Raw genomic sequence first — 20,741 nt, forward strand, 5'->3', positions numbered from 1 at the left:
TGGGGTGAGAGAGGCTCGAACTCTCGACCTCAGGATTACTCGCATTAAGCTATGAGACCTACGCGCTAGCCAACTGCGCCACCACCCCATTTGATTTTCTTTACCGAAAAATAATATATCACTCTTGTTTAACTAGTGATGGATTCCTAATTTATGCCAACATTATCGACCACTTAGACTACCAAATGTTGAAATCTGAAATGTCTTAAAATGCCACCGAACCTAACAAAAACTGTATACATTTAGGCTATCATCGACAATGTTTGTCCTCCTTGCAGAAAAAAAAAGACTGTCTGTCCACTACTTACCCTTCGTGTCTTAGTTCCCTTACTCGGAACATTTCTCTACCTGATATCTACTTTCACAAAGATAGCCTAACCAATGCAACCTCGGAGATATAAACGTGGCCCTCCAAGTAGGGGTGTGCGAAAATAGACCAAACCAATCAAACCAAATTCTGAGCCACGCCACTGATTACAACCACCCCTCTAAGGAGTTGAAGCCCAAAAAATTGTTGGGACAAAACAAAACTAGTCATTGGGACTATTGATCAATATTTGCTTCTAGGCTAACATATTAGAACTTTACCATCCCCAATCTTTTGCTTCGTTATGGACTTCTGCAATGATGCTTCTAACTCTCCAAGGGGCATGAGTTATATGTGTGGAACACGCTTCCACTAACATTACAATATCACCTTTGGTGATGCATTTTGGTACCTTCTGCTTTTGCCTCCACCTCCTCTGTTGAATTAGCTTCGAAGAAGACTTCCACAAATGCAGCTACAGACCTTCCGTCATGTCATCTAGCAACTCCTGCTATTGCCATTTCCTTACCCTAAAAAGCACAATCAACATTAATTTATTCTAATGGCGGAGACCAATTTCATTAAGCCGATTCTCATATCTTCGAAGTAAAATCTTCCCTATAGTTGGAGTTGAAATTAGAGGAATTATTGTGCAAGTTTAGGGCGTCTTGTTACTTGTATAATCTCCCATTTTCATTTTCTTTTCAAGAGATTCGAAAACAATGGCAAATAGTTTGGACCCTTTAGTTGAAAGAGAGGAACTTATTATAAGTCCATCTCTCTGCATTTTGAGTCATAGTCTGGATCTTTTTTTATTTCGCTCAGAAGTTGGACAACAACATAGGCTGTTAATTGAGATTTATTTTATGACTCCCTCAATTGGACCAAAATCAATTTCAGTCAGCATTTCAGGCAACTCAAACTTCGGGACGTATCAAATACACAAGTTAATTGAAGTAAAAAAGAACATCATCTTAGGTTCATCTTAAACATGAATCAGAAAAAAAAAATGTAATAGACAGAGAAGATACAAAGGAGTTGCTATTAGAAACATACAATCCAACTCTTTTCTACATCTTTTCAGGGAACCACTATTTTTTCCCCCAAATTACATAACAATCATAAAATATAATTTCAAATTCAGCAGACAAGAAGAGAAAAAGAACACAAGAATACAACAGAATATGTCAGATTAATCAACGAATAACCCCTAAGAATAAACAAACACTGAACCATAACAAAGAAGACAAATTAAATAAAAACAAATCAGAATCAGATGTACTTGAGAAGAGGAAGAAGAATAAGAAAGAATCCTAGTGGAATGGGACTGTAGATGTCAGTCTATGAACAAACTTGCAATTGGGCCCATAGGCCGCAGAGTTGGTACTCATCGATGGGAAGTCGAGTTGGCTTTACATTACAATGTGTTGCTGCTTTCACTTGCGGAGATAGAGGGTCCTTCAGACTTCACAATATGCGATCCTCTATTGTTATTATTTATATCAAGCCCTTGAAATCGTCCGATTTGATCTTGCTGCATCATATCTGAGAGAGAGTACCCACCACCACCACCACGGGCGGCAAAAAGTTGATGGCCTGTCATGTTAGACTGTGAATGATGGAATGACGGTAACTGCATAGTTTGGTGGCCACCGCCTTGTCCGGTAAAGAAGGATGAAGATGAATTAGTATACGGAGTATAGTGAATTCCCATGTTGAATGTCTCAGACGAGTTCGTCATTTCTCCAGTGGCAACCTTAAGCCTCTCTAATTCTTGCTTTAGTGCATCATTAAGAGCTGCATTTTGTTTCCAATATAATATGATTTAGAAATTTCCGTTGATATTATCGGAATATGCAAGAATTCCACAAAATAAAAGAGTTCTCTAAGTGGGTCTGAAGTACTGCTCTTGGCAGGCCTTGGCTAAATATATAGTTCTGACATGAAAGAAAAATAAGCCATCTCTCAGAAGTCATACTCTTTTATTTAAACATTTAGATTTGGAGGGAGTTCGGAGTGAGATGTTTAGTATTAACGTCACAGTAATTCAAAGAATAAGTGAGAAATGACACTCACCGTCTCGTAAATGAGCTTGCTGCTCCATGGCTTGTAAACGAAGCTTTAGCTCTGTGTTTTCAGTTGAGAGACCTGTTGTATCTCTCTAAATTGAGAGATAGGGGGAAGCAATACCAAAGAGTCAAGTCTTTGTGTTATGGAATTAAGAAAACTGTGGTACAGGACGAAGATTAAAATCGAATCAACATATCAAGCAGGCTTGCATCAAACTGGTCTAGTTTGAACGGAAATGAAAAATAGAAACCAACAAACCCTTTCATTGCTACAAGACCAAGTTCAATTTCCTTCTGCATAAACCCCTTTTTCTCGCAATTAGAAGATACACAATGTGCATTCAGCATTCTGGAACTCCTTTTTTCTAAAGAACCTAACAACTTTGTTAAAGTGCTGGTTGGCCAGTTGGTCATCTACTCCGAAAAATACGGAGGTCACAAGTTCGACTCATGGTGGAGGTGGAATCCATCATTTATTGACTTGTGTTAAGGGGTATAATAAAGTAACGGTACTGTGGTAGTTCTAGAGCTTATTCAATTCATGTAATTATTCATGATGTATCCAAGCCATATTGAATGGAATGACTCTTGGAGTCCAATTGGAAAAAAAACAAGTTTGTTGAAGTGCGGAAAATTTCTTGGAAATAGAAATAAAGACTTGGAAGTAATACACGAAAACTGACTGAGAACACTTCGTATTTGTGTTGGGTCTTAGAAGACAAAGTCAACCACTACAAACCTGAAACAGTGTGAGCTGTGCAGAAAGAGTTGTTGCCTCAGTCTGAAGGGTCTGAACTTTTCTTTCAAGTTCAATTATATATCGAGCCTTCCTCTCTTTAGAGCGAGCAGCTGACTGACGATTTGCCAAAATCCTGCATATAATTATATTATTAGAAGTCTCTTAAAATCGTCCACAGACCACCAGGTCCGTCATTAAGAAGAATAACTAGAATAGAAATTCAAATGATAAAAATAATGAAAACAAGTAAAACCAAGGAATTACAAGCAGGTCAAGATCTTTAAATGCATTCAGGGTATGGCTTGGAAGAATTGATATTTTAGCCAATTTTCTATGCTTTTAAGAGATTAGAGTAGAGTAGAGTTTAATCCAGTGTCGAAACCAAGATAATTTCTAAAATACGTGCTCTTCGGAAATGCACTTCAAATTATTAAAGGCATAGCGAAGAGGTAGTATAGAAAAGAAAGAAACGAGAAAAGGGAAAAAAGAATTAACACGGCCAGCCTGCTGGTGACCCATGTGTCATATTAAAGATATAATAGTTTATAGGGCTTCAAGTTAGTCCCGGGATGAGAAAATTAACAAGAATCTAGTAGATAAATATAAACATGTCTATGAAAAGTACCTAATTCAGCGTATCTTAACTTTTAGTAACTCAAGTCTTATTAAAAGCACATCGTACAGAGAAGTTCCCAAAGAAAAACGCAACTAGAGAGAACTATCACAAAAATGTAAACACCAAACAAACATATCTGATATCTTCTACATTATTTCTATAGGATCCATCAAGAATAATTATAGATTGTTTAATCATCTCCTTCCTTTTTCTACTTCTTTTAGTTTCGTATCTTTTCTCCAGTACCTTCTGTGTCGGTCTACCATGTATAGTCACAATATTTGAGGAAATATAAAGAACATCGACCCATTCATCGACTTTAACTTTGTAAGGACTAAGGACTACCCCAGTTGACACAATATTTTCTAAACACAATAAACTCGAAAATATAAAGTACTGATTTCTAGTGTTAGCCCCACCTACCAAAATGGTAGGTTCCACCATAAGTACACTCATCATAATCATCATTAACACCCAGCCGATATCTTAAAAGCCAAAAAGTTGTCGTAACTATCTTAACCACGTAATAATTATGGCACATCCAATAATTCGAAGGAGGCATTAGTATAAAAACGGGAAGCTGCCTCTTCGATCAATCTAAAAGAACTAGACCTTATGTCTGAAAACTAAATTGAAAGGCTCAACTCATTCTTTTAATTATAACTTAAACAAATTCATCTCTTAACATAAAGAGTTCAAATACATAACCTAATCCGCGACAAAACACCGTATTAGCACATTTATCTTTACTCTACTGTCTAAAAGAGTTACCTTTTTTGGCATTAGGATTATGAAAGAGTTTATTTGAAACACAAAACAATAACAAGCAAGTAGTAGCATAATTTGTTTAGAAACAACTAATCAGTTAACGAATTCAAAGAAAGGAAACAAATTAAACATAAAGAAATTGAAGAAACCGTAAAATTTGAGACCTTTTAGCTCGTTTCGGATCGAGCGTCCAAAGCTCAGCTAGTTTATCAGGATCCATTGCCTTCTTGGCTTCCATGACATCTCCAAATAAGCTTTCTTTCTCTCCTCTTGAGATCGATGAACCATCAACAGAACTACTATACCTATGTCGAGATTTCATGTTTTTCTCTCCACCTCCATTCTCTAACCTAACATTTCTACCATTTTGATTAACAGCATTTTTTCCATCATCATTGCCAGATTCTGAATTCATATTTCCTCCTTGTTGACAATCTTCAAGTTTAGATCCGAACTTCTCAATATCCATATAAGCACAGAATAGATCATCTTCGGATCCGATCTCTTCGAAACTTGTTGTTGTTGTATCAAATGGATCTGAAATTAGATCTAGGTCTTCAGGGATTCGGAAATTTACCTCTGAATGTGCTCGTCTATGATGTGAACCTCTGAATGGCCCGCTAGGGTTTCCGAACATTGTTGTTGGTGGTGTAATTGATTTTTGTGCATTATGATTATTAGGGTTTGAAGGATCTTGCATTTCCATGATTTTGGAAATGACTCTCTCTCTATACTCTCTCTTTCTCTCTCTAGGAGGAGGAGGAGAAGAGATTTGGTTATGGTTTGTTTACAATATTTTATCTCACTGAAGAAACTAAGGAGATGACGATTGATTCTAGAGTTGGTTTTCAGTTGTTGGGTAAATTTGTTTTAACACATTTAGAGGGCGGCTACTTTGATTAGAGGTGTGCAAAACAGCAAAAGTAAACGAAATCAACTAGGTTTTCCAACCGAACCAAAGAACGAATGGTTTAATACGAGTGTGCATTTTTAAAACTCGACTGGTTTGGTTCTGCAAGTAGATGGACGATAAAAAACTGAGGAAACTAAACCGCACCAATGAGGTTCAATTATAATATAACGGTGGGTCATGATTCCATCTAAAATTAGTTTGAATGCGCTTGAGGTTTTGAAAGATAACATATTGACTGTATGAAGGAAGTAGCTCGAGGTGAACAAATTATTTTGTTAGTTGGTTAGATATCCAATAGTATTCAAATCTGTTAGAACTAAAAATCGCGGAAGCTATCGAACCTATCCTAGAAATTGATCCGATTATGAAAATTATCGAAAAGCTATGCCAAAACTAAATATGCAAACAGAAATTAACGAGGTTCGGCCTAAAGCCTACGTCCTCGGGCGAACAAGAAATCTTTATTGAAGGATAGATGAAGACGACTCACACAACCCGCAAGTTCGTCCCAAGATGGTACCGTATAGAATTTAACCTTCTATACTAGATCTTCGACAACCGAGAAATTAAACACCGCTCAAAACTATGAACAAATTTCTCTCTCACTTGCTCTCTCTCTAGCTCTCTCTAAAGAAGAGCTGTTGAGTTGTTGTTGTTGTGGTGATTGTTACAAAGAACTCAACTCTTTATTTATAATTATTATAAGCCGGTGGGATTGGAATGGCCCACTCGAAATTGGCTCAAAAATTGGAAACAATCCAAACCGCCATTAATCAATTTCCAAATTTGAAACCGCTTATATGCATCCAAAACCGCCTCTCATCACTTTTGGAAACTGCCTCTTACAAAATCGCTCTGTGGTGGTTTGGATACTACTGGATACCGAACCCAACTATGAGCGGTTTGGTATGGTTTGAGAAATCACTAACCAAACAAACATGGATGGTTAGTATGATGACTCCAAAATACTGAATATCGCACCAATGAACACCCTTATTTTGATTGGGCCCATGATGGAGGACACAAATTGCAAGGAAAGAAAATTTAAGTCGCGGCTTTAGGGCATCCAAAGTAGACTTTAGAAAATAAAGACCGACTCAACCGAGTTTGACCTAAGGTGCATTCTTTTTTTCAATCCAAAAATAAATTTAATTGTATTTTAGCCCCTAATCTTCACCTCTGCGACGCCGACTTCCATCACCACCATTTTATCTCAATCTCTCTCTTCCCTACTCTTCTTCGTCTTCTTCTCTCTTCATTTTTCACTCTAAAACTCCAACCCATCTCAGATCTATTGAGGTAGATCTTCTTCGTTCAACTCAGAAGATCTGAGTTAAAGAAGATATACCCCAGCAGATCAGAGATTTTCTATGTATTATAAGAGAGAAGGAGGAGGAGGAGGAGAAGAAGATGATGATGCCTACGGTTTGTGGGGACGACTTAAAGTAAAGACTTTAATTCTTGGTATGCATGCGTGAAACATATTAGGGTAATCCCCCCTGAAAATGGTGGTGGTGGTCAGAATTGGTGGTGATGCTTAGAAGTTGTGGTGGTGGTGGATGTGAGGTGAAGATGAAGTTTAAGATTAGGGGCTAAAATATATTCAAGTTTATTTTTGGACCGAAAATATAGATGCCCCCTAAGTCAATCTTAATTGACCAAGACTTTATTCACCGGAGACTATTTAGATGCCCCGAAGTCGCGACCAAAATTTAAAAAGATGTTGCATAACTTTTTAAATTGAAGAGTTATTCTGCGAATGGGACAAACGCAGGAATCAGGGGATGACTTTGAGGCAGGAAGATGTTGTTTTGAGTTTGGGGCACAGACTAACTTGTCTAAGAAACCTTAACGTTAGTTAACTCTAGTAAAAGAACGTAAGATGCTTCAAACACTAATTTTTTTTATGATAAGTTAGTTCATGCCCCAAACATAAGAAAAAACATCTTAATGCCCCAAACTAATCACTCAGTATGAATGTGTACCCAATTCACAAAAGGAGAGATCAAAATACATAATGGTACTCATTTTAAAACTATTTTTTTTTCGCAATAACAACGTTTTGTTCTACCTTCCTCTTCATCAACAGCGCTGTCGACCACCATCTCTTTTTATCTCCTTTTCTTCTGGCTCTATTTTTTGTCGAGGATAAAGAGTTCCTCTAACCTTCATCTTCAGGCTCTCAACTTTCTTTTTCGACTGAAACTCTTGTCGAGGTGATGCAAACGAAAGAGAGTATAGAAAAAAAATTAGGAAGGGAAAAGTGGAGAGAGTGAGAGAGAGCTGGTGGTGGTCGAAGGTGGTAGTTGTTGAGCTAAATAATGATCAGTCTTGAGTAAGTTAAGAAATCAACATAACAACCAAACACAAATGGATCGACCCAAACCTACGTCATGAGGGAAATGAATTCAAAAGAGCTCTACCACATAAGCCCATAATTGGAAGACCAACACCAGTCTCCTAGGAGTCTTAAAGCCTCCATTGACTCTAATGCAAACCAGGTCAACCTTAATTAAAGCTCTAGTCCGGATCTTAGAACATCAACGGAGGTCCGTGATAATCAGACAAACACCTTAAAGTCCCGTCTTGCCGTACGACGCAAGAAAGTAGAAGCATGCCTAGATTTCTCTACCTAAACCTTGACCTGATTTGAGGTCTGGGGTGGAGAAATCAACTTAACAGGCACGATAGGCTCATTTGTACAAGCAAATCCTGAACATGGCTAAATGACGTGGAAGGCTAAAGAATGCCAAAAACCCACTTTCTATACACGATTCGTGAATCGCCAGAGGATCCGTCAGTGTCAAAACATATGCAATCATGAAGCGGCTTTGGGGAATAAAGAAAATTCACCGGGGAATAAAAATTTAGTCAATAAATATTGACGTGTGGACATATTTTTTTAGTCCAAAAATTGACTTGATCAAACATTGCTCCTTAATCTTACCTTCTCTCTCCCTATCTCTCTCTCCCACTATCTCTCATCATCTCTCTATTATTCTTTCCTTCTTCTTCTCTTAGTCTCTCTCGAAAGCAACAAGAGAGAAAGAGAGAGAGAGAGAGAGTAACAGTGAGTTAGTGAGGAAAGAGAAGAGGAGGCAATGGTGGTTGGAATGGTGGTGGTGTGAAGTTGTGGTAAAGAAGGTGAAAAGAATATGAAGATTAGGGGGCGATGTTTGATCAAGTCAGTTTGTAGACCAAAATAAAATATGTCCCCGAGAATGTACAAAAAAACATGGATTCCCTAGAGAATTTATTCCCCGGAGACATTCTTTATTCCCAAAAGCCGCGACAAAAAATTGTCGTCCTAATAGCCATTAACCCGTGGCTTCGTCTAGGACGGTGCCTTACCACTGCATCATCTCATCTTTTCATTTGAATCGACAAACTGAACTTATATAAAGGCAACAGGTTCACCCTAATTGGGACATGAGATTCATGTTTTATACTCAAACTTTTGTATTCAATCTTTAACGGCAAAAAACACCATATTATTTTTTTGAATTGTTCAGCGTGTGTGATGTAGACACAGCGGAATTAAAAGAAAGACGATGTAAATAAACGAAGAACGGTAAATAACTGTAAATAAACTAAACTTTATTAAACTTCAAGGGGTTTTCTCTTCAATATGAATAACAAAATAGACTAGACCTCCTTTTATAGGATAATAGACTTTCCTAGATAGACTCAAACTAGGATTCCTAAATATTAAAGAAACTAAAACATAGAAACTCCTAAAAAAAGAAATACCAATTTAAGGTAACTTCCTAATCCTATACTAACTAGGACCACTATTGTGGCCGACCGGGACGTGGGCACATGTGGACGTGGCCCACGTGTTATGCGCCTGCATCAGCTCCCCTTTCCCCAGAAGGTTCGTCCCGAACCGATTGATTAAGAAAAGCTGGATGTATCCGCATAAGATTGAATTTCACCAAGGCGATTCGCAACTCCCTCTTCGAACGAAGGTTGTCTTGGAAGTGATGGATACTAATATGTAAGAAAACGCCAACCTCATATTCAATCTCATATGCCAATGATTGAATCAAAATTATCTTGAGTGAATGAAGAACCTTCATCTCGACATCTTCATAAAATTCGTCGTCAACAACCAAAGTATAAACGTAACCAACTTCAATTAAGTTACCGAGGTGGAAACGTGTAGTGTTGATATGACGCCCAAAATCTTCCTTCCCACGTTCATCTTCATGAAGTTTATAGAACATAATTCTATCATATTTTGTCAACTTATGAAATCCGACATTATCACTACTCGGCGAATTCATAGCCATAGAGATTCTACTACCAAAGTATGATTCGTCGTAACCATTGCCAGAGCTCCACTTGCTTCCCATTGTAGAAGAAGAATTTCCCACACGCATTAGTCCATGAAGCATTGTGGGTTGGTTTGGATAAAACCCTTGAAAACCACTTGAATTTCCATCGCAAAAGTTCGAACCGATAGCTTTAATCTCCTCTCTCTTGCTGCCTCCACCGTTATTCATCAAATTGCAATATGTTAAGGCTTGGTATTGGAAGGAATGGTCCATGTTATCATTAACCAAGACAAGAGAAGACTGATTAGGTGGATGAGATTGAAGAGGAGCAAGGATCTCACTGCTAACATCTAATATATGTTCACCAAATCCAACACCAACATTGATGGTTGGTATTCCCTTAGCAAATATTGTCACTGCCACGTCCTCTGGCTTATGGTAGCTTGAAGGATCCAACGCAATTGCTCTATTTGAATCAGCGACAACTTCAGCGAAATTAATGATGATGTTAGCTTGAGCACGGCTTGTAAAAAGATGAGGGTTGTGAGGATCCATGTTGTTGGCCTTTTTTTTTGGATTGAAACTTCTCCTTAATAACTGTGTAGTTTTGCAACAACAAATCGGCTTGAGAAGGAGCTGCTCGGGTGTGAGTAACCTCTTCGTATTCAACTTCTTCGTGATCGACTTCTTCAACTTCTTCGTAATCTTCTTTTTCTTCTTCAGGTTCACTTTCAATATTCTCTCCTATTACATGAGGTTCGACTCTATGCTCATCAAAAATAGGTTTTTCCCATTGTGATTGAGCTTCCCTCTGATCAACAATAGGTTCGATTGAAGTAGTAGGGTTGGATGTCGAAGTAGAAGAATGATCAGAATTAGGGCTGCGATTTTCATCGCGTTCCTTTTTAATATCATCTGAATTTGCTTCAGTGAACGTATCTTCGGCTTTCTCTTCTTCTTCTTCTTCGTCGGAATCCTCCTCTTGTACGACAATATCATATCCTATCGATCGTCTAAGTGTCCTATCAGTAATAACTTTTGCACCTTTGACAGAAATATAACGACTCTTAAAAGTCTCTTGTGAAGTATAATCAGTAACATCAGAAGCCAAATCCCCTAAAAAATTTGTGAAATCAGCACTGCTATCTTGACGCTTCTCTCCTGAACCAAAAGAAGCCCAATTCATTCTAAAATTTTGCTCAACATTAGGCTTCAATGCCCCATTATAAGTATGTAAAATCCTTGCTGCTGCATCATGACTTATAAACTCAACAAAACCATAACAATCAGATTGACCCGTTTGCTTATTACGAATTACTTTCACATTAACAACCTCTCTAGTATGAGCAAAATAACCATGAATATAACTCTCTTCCATCCAAGGTTGCAGATTACCGATCCAAAGAGTTCGAACCTCATCGACACTAGTTGGTGGAGAGGTTTGATACGAATGTTGTTGTTGTTGTTGAGGCATCATGTAAGGTTGAGCTTGTTGTGGTGGTTGTTGTTGGTTCCAAACAGGAGGTGTAGCTTGATTTTGGTAAGGTTGCAACATAGCCCATTGTTGTTGTTGTTCCATCAGCGGTGGTGAATACGGTGGTGAATGGCTTGGTGGCAAATAAGAATGGTAATACGGTGGTGGTGGTGGTGGTGGTGGTGTATATGGTGGAGCTTCACTAAAGTTAGAGTATGGTGAAGATATAGCCATGGATGGAGTGAAAAAAATATCCGTGTTTTGTGAAAACATAGAAGTAATGGCGGTGGGTGGTGGTTGTTCCTTAGAGATATAAGAAGATGAAGAAGGATGATACGAAAAATAAGACGTACTAGGTTTGCCTCCGGGTTTCCAAACATATGAACATGCCGAATGCTTTTTTGGATTATGATGATTTTCTTCTGTATTTATTTTGTCTACGGAGTTGTGTTTTGAATAGTCTAATTCGTATCCAAAATCATCCATACTTGACTCATCGAAATTTTCTGCCCCATAGTGGGAGAAGTTATTTTCTTGTTGATCATTGAAATAAATATCTTGGTAAGATAAATCATCTTCCTCGTAATTCGATCGATCTTCAAAAAAACTTTCATCACTATAGGACGAAGAATCCATTGATATAAAAACTAACCTTCACGATAAAAAAAAAAAAATCCAGAATTTTGATGGCTCTAGATACCACTTGATGTAGACACAGCGGAATTAAAAGAAAGACGATGTAAATAAACGAAGAACGGTAAATAACTGTAAATAAACTAAACTTTATTAAACTTCAAGGGGTTTTTCTCTTCAATATGAATAACAAAATAGACTAGACCTCCTTTCATAGGATAATAGACTTTCCTAGATAGACTCAAACTAGGATTCCTAAATATTAAAGAAACTAAAACATAGAAACTCCTAAATAAAAGAAATACCAATTTAAGGTAACTTCCTAATCCTATACTAACTAGGACCACTATTGTGGCCGACCGGGACGTGGGCACGTGTGGACGTGGCCCACGTGTTATGCGCCTGCATCAGTGTGCCTCGAACCCTTGACCTCCAAAAAAGAAAAAAAAACACCATATTAACTTAAGCTTTAGAGAACTTTTTGAGTTCTTTACAAGTTCTTTTCCACAAATCACACAAGGAAAATTTATCTGTTTGTTGATTCTTCATCATCTGAGTGATATCCTAAAAACTAATTTTGGACATCATCACTAATTAGGAGCTAGCGGTGAGAGAGAAAAAGTAGAGAGAGTGACAGTAAGTGCAAGGGCGAAGCGATGATCCAAACCTAAGCCTGACTAGCCTCTAAAAGGAAAAAACTAACGAATAAAACGGACTTTTATGTAACTGTTCTTCTTGGGATCTAAGCACTGAAAATAGGGTTATTAAATGACAGTCACTTCTTTATTTTCACTCATTATCGTTTGATTGTCTTGGTGGAAAAGCCTTAGGGGCGCAGTTTCTTAATTTCCTTTACATGAATCGTATATTGCCACTGAATTGGTTTACTTGAGTTTAATTAGAAGGTGGCAGATAATTGCATGATTGTCACTTTCTAGGTGAATGAATTTGTGGTTGTTGTTAGCCTTCCATCTGATTCCATTTAGACTCGCATTTATCTCGCTTTCTTCTGCATTTCTGGTTTTGGAAGTAAAAGCCTTAGCTACCATCAGGGAAAGAACTAGAACTTTTATTCGGAGGGGCCGAACCATTCCAATTATAAACTAATTTAAATCACGAGTATTCTAATATACGCACTCCTAACTTCATCTTGTTAGTTAACATTGTATTCCCATATTTGGGTCGTCAGACCCTCAAGGGTTTCAGACCCTTAGGATTTTAAGGGAAACTTTCGCCTTCGTCTACGACGAAGGGGTTTTCGACGAAGCAAACTATTTTCTTCATTGGAACAATGATAGAGGAAGAAAAAGAGGGAGAGAGAGAGAGAGTCATGGAGAATTTCTGGGTAATCATCTTCGAGAGTTTTAGACCCACGATCGAGGATTTCAGAATCGTCTGAGATTTTAAGCTTGAAGTGAAACCATTTATTGGGTTTTCGCCTGACACCTTTTTTTCGATTTTCGCCTGAAACATTTTCTCAAGTTTTCGCCTGAAACCTTTTCCAGAGGTTTTTGCCTAAAGAGGGGTCCTTTATTTAAATTTATTTTATGGATGTAAATAAGTTTTTAATTTTTATTTTGAATATTTATGAAAAAATTAAAAAACTATTGTTTTAGGATTTAAATTTAAAAAATTTATATAAGAGGCATCAAACGTAAAAAAAAATTAGTTTTTGAAGCATCTCACTTTTTTTCACTCAATTAACTAAATAGCATTAAAGTTTGTTAGACATCGTTCCTCTTCCATAGTAAAGTTAGTCAAAATTAATTAATTCACGCTCCAAACTTAAAAAAGCGAACCCCTTCATACTCAGAAACTTTTCCCTCAATATTTATGGGTTCCCCATCCACCAAATAATTCTATACTAAACATCTTATTATAGGACAACAGGGTGTGTGGGGGAAGCCTCTTTATAAGTTTATAACGAGAGGCGAGGCTATTAAGACCCGTCTTGTTCAACCCTTTCCCACACAAAGGTCCACATGTGACATGGATATCTTCTTAGATAATGTTAGAAAATAGCAACTAAGTAGAAAAATCAGTGGAAATCATAAAACTGATCCAGACCTTGAAATAAATAGCAATAGGGAGTAAATGTTTTTAGGGAGATTTTAAAAGGCCTCCCAGTTTTTGTTAAAAGGCCTCCCCATGGTTTCGTTGACTTGGTAAAACACGTTTGACTTGGTAAAACACGTTTGACTTGGCTTGGTTAAAGGGCCCCCTCTTTGAATGGGTGAAAAAAACCCCCTTTAAGGGTGTATTTCACCCACATTAAGATTTTAGTTGTTAATTATTAAACTTCCTAAAACCCAAATCCCTAGAACCCCAAATCTCTAGAAATTCCTCTCTTATATTCTTCTTCCCTCTTCTTCCACCGGAATTGTCAACATCACCGGCGACCATCATCAACGGGGAAAGTTCATCGGAGTTGTGCAACAATCTCACATTGTTGTTGCACTCCTAAACCACTTCTCTATCCCTTTCTAAACTCTTAAACCACCATGGATGAAGCAAGTTTCAAAAGTTTTGGAGAAACATCAAAGGATCCTAAATCATCAATTTCTGGACAAGATTCAGTCTCCCAAGAGGTATATGAACATATCCTAACACTTTTTTCCAAGTTGTATGATATATTCGTTGGTTGTATGAAAATTTTTTGGTTGTTGAACACGGAGGGTATTTTCGGTCTGGTACAACCGAATTTATGCCATTTTACGGCTCGAGTCCGCCGAAAATATGCACAGTAGCTACTGTGCAAAAATTCGGTGGGCTCGAGCTGAAAAATGTCAATTAATTCGGTTCGTGCCCACCGAATTTATGCACAGTAGCTACTGTGCATATATTCGGCGGACTCGAGCCGTAAAGTAATACATAAAATGGTGGTCTCGGACCGTTTTGACTAAAATTCTCTTTTTTCCTTATAGGGCTTTGCTGTTGTGGCTTCTTCTCAACTTCCATCTCAAATTACTACAGACACTTGGGATTTTGGAGGTTCTAATACACAAGAAAGGTGGCATGATGCAGTCGAAGAAAACGAAGCATCAATCCGCAATTGGAAGAAACTCCATCAAGTATAAAGAAGGAAGGGGACACATCATCGAATGCAATAGCAATAGATATGGAATGAAAACTTAGTTGAAGTTGTTTTTTTTTTAAACGTAAAGTTTTTTGATCAAAGGTAAAGTTTTATTTTTTAAAATAAGAACGGCTCGAGCCGATAATTTCAGTACCTACTGTGCAAAAAAACGGTGGGGCCGAGCCGTTTTTAGCAACATAAACGGCTCGAGCCCACCGAAAAGTTGTATCTTCTTTTGGCACATATCTCTCTCTCGGAGTTTTGTATCTCTCTCTCTCTCTTTTGTATCTCTCTCTCTTTTGGCACATATCTCTCTCTCTCGGAGTTTTGTATCTCTCTCTCTCTCTTTTGTATCTCTCTCTCTTTTGGCACATATCTCTCTCTCGGAGTTTTGTATCTCTCTCTCTCTCTCTTTTGTATCTCTCTCTCTTTTGGCACATATCTCTCTCTCTCGGAGTTTTGTATCTCTCTCTCTCTTTTGGCACATATCAAAATATAACATTTCAACCATATAAAAAACCAACCGTTTTAACATATCAAAAGATAAAGTATCTAAAGCCGTTCAAATTATAAAAGTATTCGACATCATTCAAAAGTTTCCGACATAGGTCTCAAAATATAAAAGTATCTAAAGCCGTTCTAGGTCTTCCTCCTGCCCACGGCCTTTGTTTTTGTCCTCTTCCTTGTATTTTCTTCCTGAACCCTCTGGGGTGCCTCTGGAAGTTGCTCCTCCCTCAATACTTGGTGAAGAATTTCCTTTCCTGCATCCACCCCAGACAAATCTAGTGCAACAAGGGCATGCCGAATACCCTCTCTCTGAAAAAAAAAATCAAGTCTGTTAACATGTATTTCCATCAATACTAAATAAAGTAGATTACATGCTTTATGTGTACTTACGTAGTAAGCAATCGAACCGAGTGAGCTTTGTGCTTGGTTCGTCTTCCGATGGTTTGGGTTTTGGACCTTCGGGTGTGAAATTCGACTAAACCACTCAGCATATTTATCATCGACCTCCCAAGCCGAACTAACCCGTTGCGACCTATCTTTCTCGTTGAGGACATGATGTTCCCAGTTCTCCCAATACCATGTATGTTCTCCATAATCCTTTGCTTCACTCCTTCTCTTCTTTGTTGCTCTCATGGGGGCAGACGGAATATGTTGAACCACACCAAATTGCCTCAACACCCTTTCGGGTTGATACGGCTCGGCAATATCATCAAATACGATACAACCGCTGTAGAAGGCGTATAGTGGGGGAGATGACTCACCAATGCCCATGAGTCTATATGGGTCCCAAATAACCTAAATAACACAATTATTATACTAGATGCTCATTCAATGTCAAATTAACATGCAAAATACCATAGTATATAGAATTTTACCTCTCGCTCCTCTAAATCGTCGATCATCTCTCGGAGGTTAACCAGTCTGTCATCTAGATTTCCATGTGCATCATGCTCCGTCCATCTACCCATCAGAGGCAAATCCGGCCTAATGTCGAAATCCTTTTTCAAATCCGACAGACCAAGCTTAAAGTGCTCGTCAATCCATGCCTAAACAAGAAAACAATTATTACTACCAAGAAGATAGACTCCTAAATTAATCAACTTATAATAATGTGAGAAATACCTGGAGGAGGGGCAGATAACCCGCCATTTGTCCACCCTTAGTGGAAGCATGACCGAGCTGCCTATAAAGATAAGAAAGCACAGCCGTGCCCCACGAATATTTAGGGACCTTCGTCAAGTCCATCAAATATGTAAGGTAGCAAACAGGCACCTTCGAACCACTCTTGTCACAAAAAAGAGTCGAGCCCATAAGATGGAGAAGGTACCCTCTGACGCAAAAGTCTTTCTTCTGTGCGTCATCTTTGTCTAAGCTACCCGAACAGATTTCCCTCAACCACAACATTCGAACACTCTTGCACTTAGTCGTCTTCAATTCTGCTTCCGCAGCCTCAGGTGTCACCCCTAAACCTTTCACCAGAAGTGCGCATTCATTTACATGATCATTATCAAGATGAACCGAGTGACCTGTAATCTGAAGTCCTGTAATACGATGCACATCCTCTAGTGTGATCGTCATTTCTCCAAATGGCATGTGAAAGGTGTTAGTATCTTCATGCCACCTCTCCGTGAAAGCCGTGATAAGAACCCGGTCAAGTTTCTGGTAAGAGTATTTAGCGATTTGCAGAAGTCCTGATGCTTCCACCTTCTCACGAACTACTTTACACTCGAGTTCTATGTCCCAGACATGTTCCTTCTTTGAATCCCGTATACTTTTACTTTCAAGGGCCCCCACTTGCACACCACTTGCGTGATTATGTAGTTTCAAAACAGGACGATCCTACGTAAACAAACATAAAAGTTACGTTTATTGAATATGCCAATATATCATTATATTAAACATTGATAAGTGCGAAAAATAGAAAAACATACACGTACCTTGCCATTCCAAATCTGGTATGCAATATGGTTCTCATAGTTCTTGAGAATGCTTCGGTCCGTCGGCCCTCCTGGAAAAGGATCCGCACCTGCTTCACTTGTCGAACCGTCGACAATCTGCTTCCTAGCATCCTCCTTCCTCTTTCTCGCACTTACAGTTTGTGCGACACGTTGAGACATGACTAAAGATAAAATAGGATATATAAATAAAGTCAAACAACTTGGAAAAAATGGCATTAGAAAGCATAAATAAAGACAACAAAATTTGACCTACTGGCCAAAATACGGTGGGCACGAGCCGTGAGATGCCCAAAAACGGTTTGAACCCACCGAAAATATGCACAGTAGCTACTGTGCAAAAATTCGGTGGGCTCGAACCGAAAATGTGCACAAAATTCGGCTCGAACCAACCGAAAATATGCACAGTAGCTACTGTGCATATTTTCGGTGGGCTGGAACCGAAAATATGCACAAAATTCGGCTCGAGCCCACCGTAAAAATGCACAGTAGCTACTGTGCATTTTTACGGTGACCTCGAGCCGTAACTTGTCATATTTTCGGTCTGGTTCGACCGAAATTATGCTTGGTGAAGATAAAATTGGGGGTTTTCTATCTCTACGGTCTGGTACAACCGTATTATGATTTTTAAGCATTAAAATTACTAACTTAAACTAAATTAAACAAAAATCATGAACATCATAACAACACATACAATCCAATCCAGAAATCAATCCAATCAAAACCCTATTACTAATATAAACTAACTATACTATTGGGTATGTAAAAATCAAACTTTCCCTAAATCAACATCAGAAATAACAAAACCTTATGTGTTATGAAACTATCCCTCCTTCAACAAACCGAAAACTCCTTTCAATAAAAACCCTAAATTCAGAACTCAAATCTAGAGCAAGACATATATACAGAGAGAGAGAGAGAAAGATATAAGGAGAGAGAGAGATATACTAACCGTTGGTACAATGGTGAAGAATGAGAGAGAGGGCGAGAGAGACCTAGAGCACGAGATAGAGAGAGAGAAGGCGGGAGATAGAAAGAGAGAAGGGATGAAACTGGTTGGGAAGGAGATGGTCTTTTAGGGTCAATTTTGGTCTTGGGTTAAGTTTGACCTAACGGCGTTAACTTTGCCGTTAGGTCAAATATAGAAGAGGGGGGTGCTCCTTTGCAGAGGGGGCCCTATAACCAAATGGGTTATAATGAGGGGCGCTTTTAGCGGGGAGGCCTTTTAACAAAAACGGGGGGGCCTTTTACAATTTCCCCATGTTTTTATTCTGTGAAAGAAATATTTACTTAAAACAGATGTATAGGTTAGTTTTTTCTATTTTTTTTTTGTTGAAGTGGTTAGTTTTTATTTGTTGCAACGTTACTATCTTGTAACAGTTACTATAGACACGTAGTGAAAATCCTCAAAAAAAAATAGTATAACCATCCATTGTTAGAGCATCTCCAATGCAACACTCAACTCTAGAAACTCAATTTGACACATAAGATCAGTTTAGTTTTTAACTAAAAACACTCTTCAATGCAACACTCAACTAGAGTTCTCAATATGATGTGGGAACAATAAATGTTGAGATATTCAAAAGAAAACTCAATTGTTGTATTTCAATTGGTCCGCATCATCCTTTTATTGAGTGTTGAGTGTTGAGTGTTGCATTGTAGAATCTCAATTGGTCCAAATCATCCTTTTAGAAAAGAGAAACTCATTTCACACTTGACACATTAGATTAATTGAGTTTTTGTTGAGTGTTGCATTGGAGATGCTCTTATCAGGACAACTGCTTACCAAATAATCCTACATGTATAAACTCCTAAAATTAACCCATCAAATTTCTATAAAAAAACTTATTTCTCCTTTTATAGACGTTTATCTTTGTAACTTGAGCAATTACAGTTGGAGATATGGGCTCCCATGCCATGAGTCATAGGCCATAAGGAAATTCCAATGGGGCATGCAATTAAAGTGGTAGACCTATACTCCAAAGTCCCTGCAGGTCCCGGGTTCGATCCCTAGAAGAGTTAGAATTTCTAGATTATTGAATTTGAGATTATTAGGACATAAATAATGTAGATGGGCTTTAGGCCACAGTTAGTTGGACTTTAGGCCATAATTAGTTGGGCTTTAGGCCATAGTTTAATTGGGCTGTAGACATGTTCTTGTGTAATCTGGCAGTTATCGAGTTTATCACATCTTTGATGTATCAACGTCATTGTGGTGACTATCGTACATCGAAGTCAAATTCAAAAAAAAAAATGGGGCATGCAATTTCAAGTCCTCTTTAGTCTTTAAGCAAAACAAAGAAGAAAGAAAGAGACAATAATCAAACCTTTCGTCGTTAACTAAACAAAGATTTTTCAACAAAAAAAAAAAAAAAAACTAAACAAAGATTAGCTAAACACATATTAATATGCCTAAAGATATTCATTTTTTTAGTTCTTAATTTTCCAGCAAAACATAAGGTCCAATAAGTTGTTGCCATTGATATTACGTCTAAGTTCAGTTTTATTTGATTCGAACAAACTAGTGTCGGCAAATTAACGACTGTATTACTTTGATTCGCTAATAGATGATTGCTAGAATAAAGTTTGGATGGTAAAAGATAAAAAGAACAATAATTATATATACTTTTTAATCATGATTATTTGGGTATCTTAAGAACTTTAATTAAAAATTAAATATCTAATTGCACTCTTTGTCAAAAAAAATATCTAACTGCACCCATGATTCCTTATTACTTTATTTTATAAACCTAAACCCTTTGTCTGAGTGATGTGGTCAATTATAAAGGTTTTTAGTATAGGAAGAGCACTATTTAGTAAAGGCAGTGCGTTAAAAATGTCAATTTATGTATTTGCTCTTCCTTTACCAAATTGGTTTAAGGAGGGCGTTATAAGGATCATTTAATAAATAGTGCCAAAATAGAAGGACTTAGATAAAAGTTAATAATAAATCTAATATTTTATTCACTTGTAGTTTCTCTCACATAAACAACCAAAACCCTAATATCCTCACTACTATCAACATCACCATTAGTATTAAAAACTTGCAAAATTTACCATCACTATAGTAAATTTTCGGTTGGATCGACTGAAAAAGACAACAAATACGGTAGGGTCGGCTGAAAAAGACAACAAATTTCGGTCGCAACGGCTGAAAAACATGACAAATTTCGGTTGGGTCGATTGAAAAAGATAACAAATTTCGTCTGGTCCCGCTGAAAATAGCAATAAATTTCGGCTGAGATGGCTCAAATTAGTCTTGTTTTTTCAACCACTCCGGCCGAACTTTTTTAAAAATTTCAGTTGGTATTCATGAATTTTTATTTATGCTAAGCGAAATTTATTTTTATGTAAATGTCACTTATATATTTTTAGGTCGAACAAGATTCTCTCTTCTCTCTCGAAGG

At 37.7% G+C, this 20,741-nt stretch overlaps 2 protein-coding genes and 1 non-coding gene across 3 annotated transcripts; all 3 read right to left on the reverse strand.

Moving 5' to 3' along the window:
- On the reverse strand, window positions 1-88 carry TRNAM-CAU (transfer RNA methionine (anticodon CAU)). The gene is given in 2 exon segments: window positions 1-36; window positions 51-88. It is a non-coding gene; the product is annotated as a tRNA-Met (tRNA).
- A 1,236-nt stretch (window positions 89-1,324) lies between these two features.
- On the reverse strand, window positions 1,325-5,530 carry LOC147549879 (transcription factor RF2b-like). Its single transcript, XM_086669879.1, has 4 exons — window positions 4,664-5,530; window positions 3,116-3,248; window positions 2,384-2,468; window positions 1,325-2,104 (listed from the first exon to the last, which is right to left on the reverse strand). The coding sequence occupies exons 1-4, from the start codon at window positions 5,203-5,205 to the stop codon at window positions 1,725-1,727; spliced, it is 1,140 nt and encodes a 379-aa protein (XP_086526005.1). The 5' UTR covers window positions 5,206-5,530; the 3' UTR covers window positions 1,325-1,724.
- A 3,406-nt stretch (window positions 5,531-8,936) lies between these two features.
- Window positions 8,937-12,200, reverse strand: LOC147549880 (uncharacterized). Its single transcript, XM_086669878.1, has one exon. It carries the CDS (start codon window positions 11,797-11,799, stop codon window positions 10,198-10,200), a length of 1,602 nt encoding a protein of 533 aa, XP_086526004.1. The 5' UTR covers window positions 11,800-12,200; the 3' UTR covers window positions 8,937-10,197.
- Window positions 12,201-20,741: the final 8,541 nt, after the last annotated feature.

This window comes from Eschscholzia californica, unplaced genomic scaffold, assembly GCF_041429995.1.
Source record: "Eschscholzia californica isolate CP2 unplaced genomic scaffold, dmEscCali1.0.p SCAF_3, whole genome shotgun sequence".
Taxonomy (NCBI): Eukaryota; Viridiplantae; Streptophyta; class Magnoliopsida; order Ranunculales; family Papaveraceae; genus Eschscholzia; species Eschscholzia californica.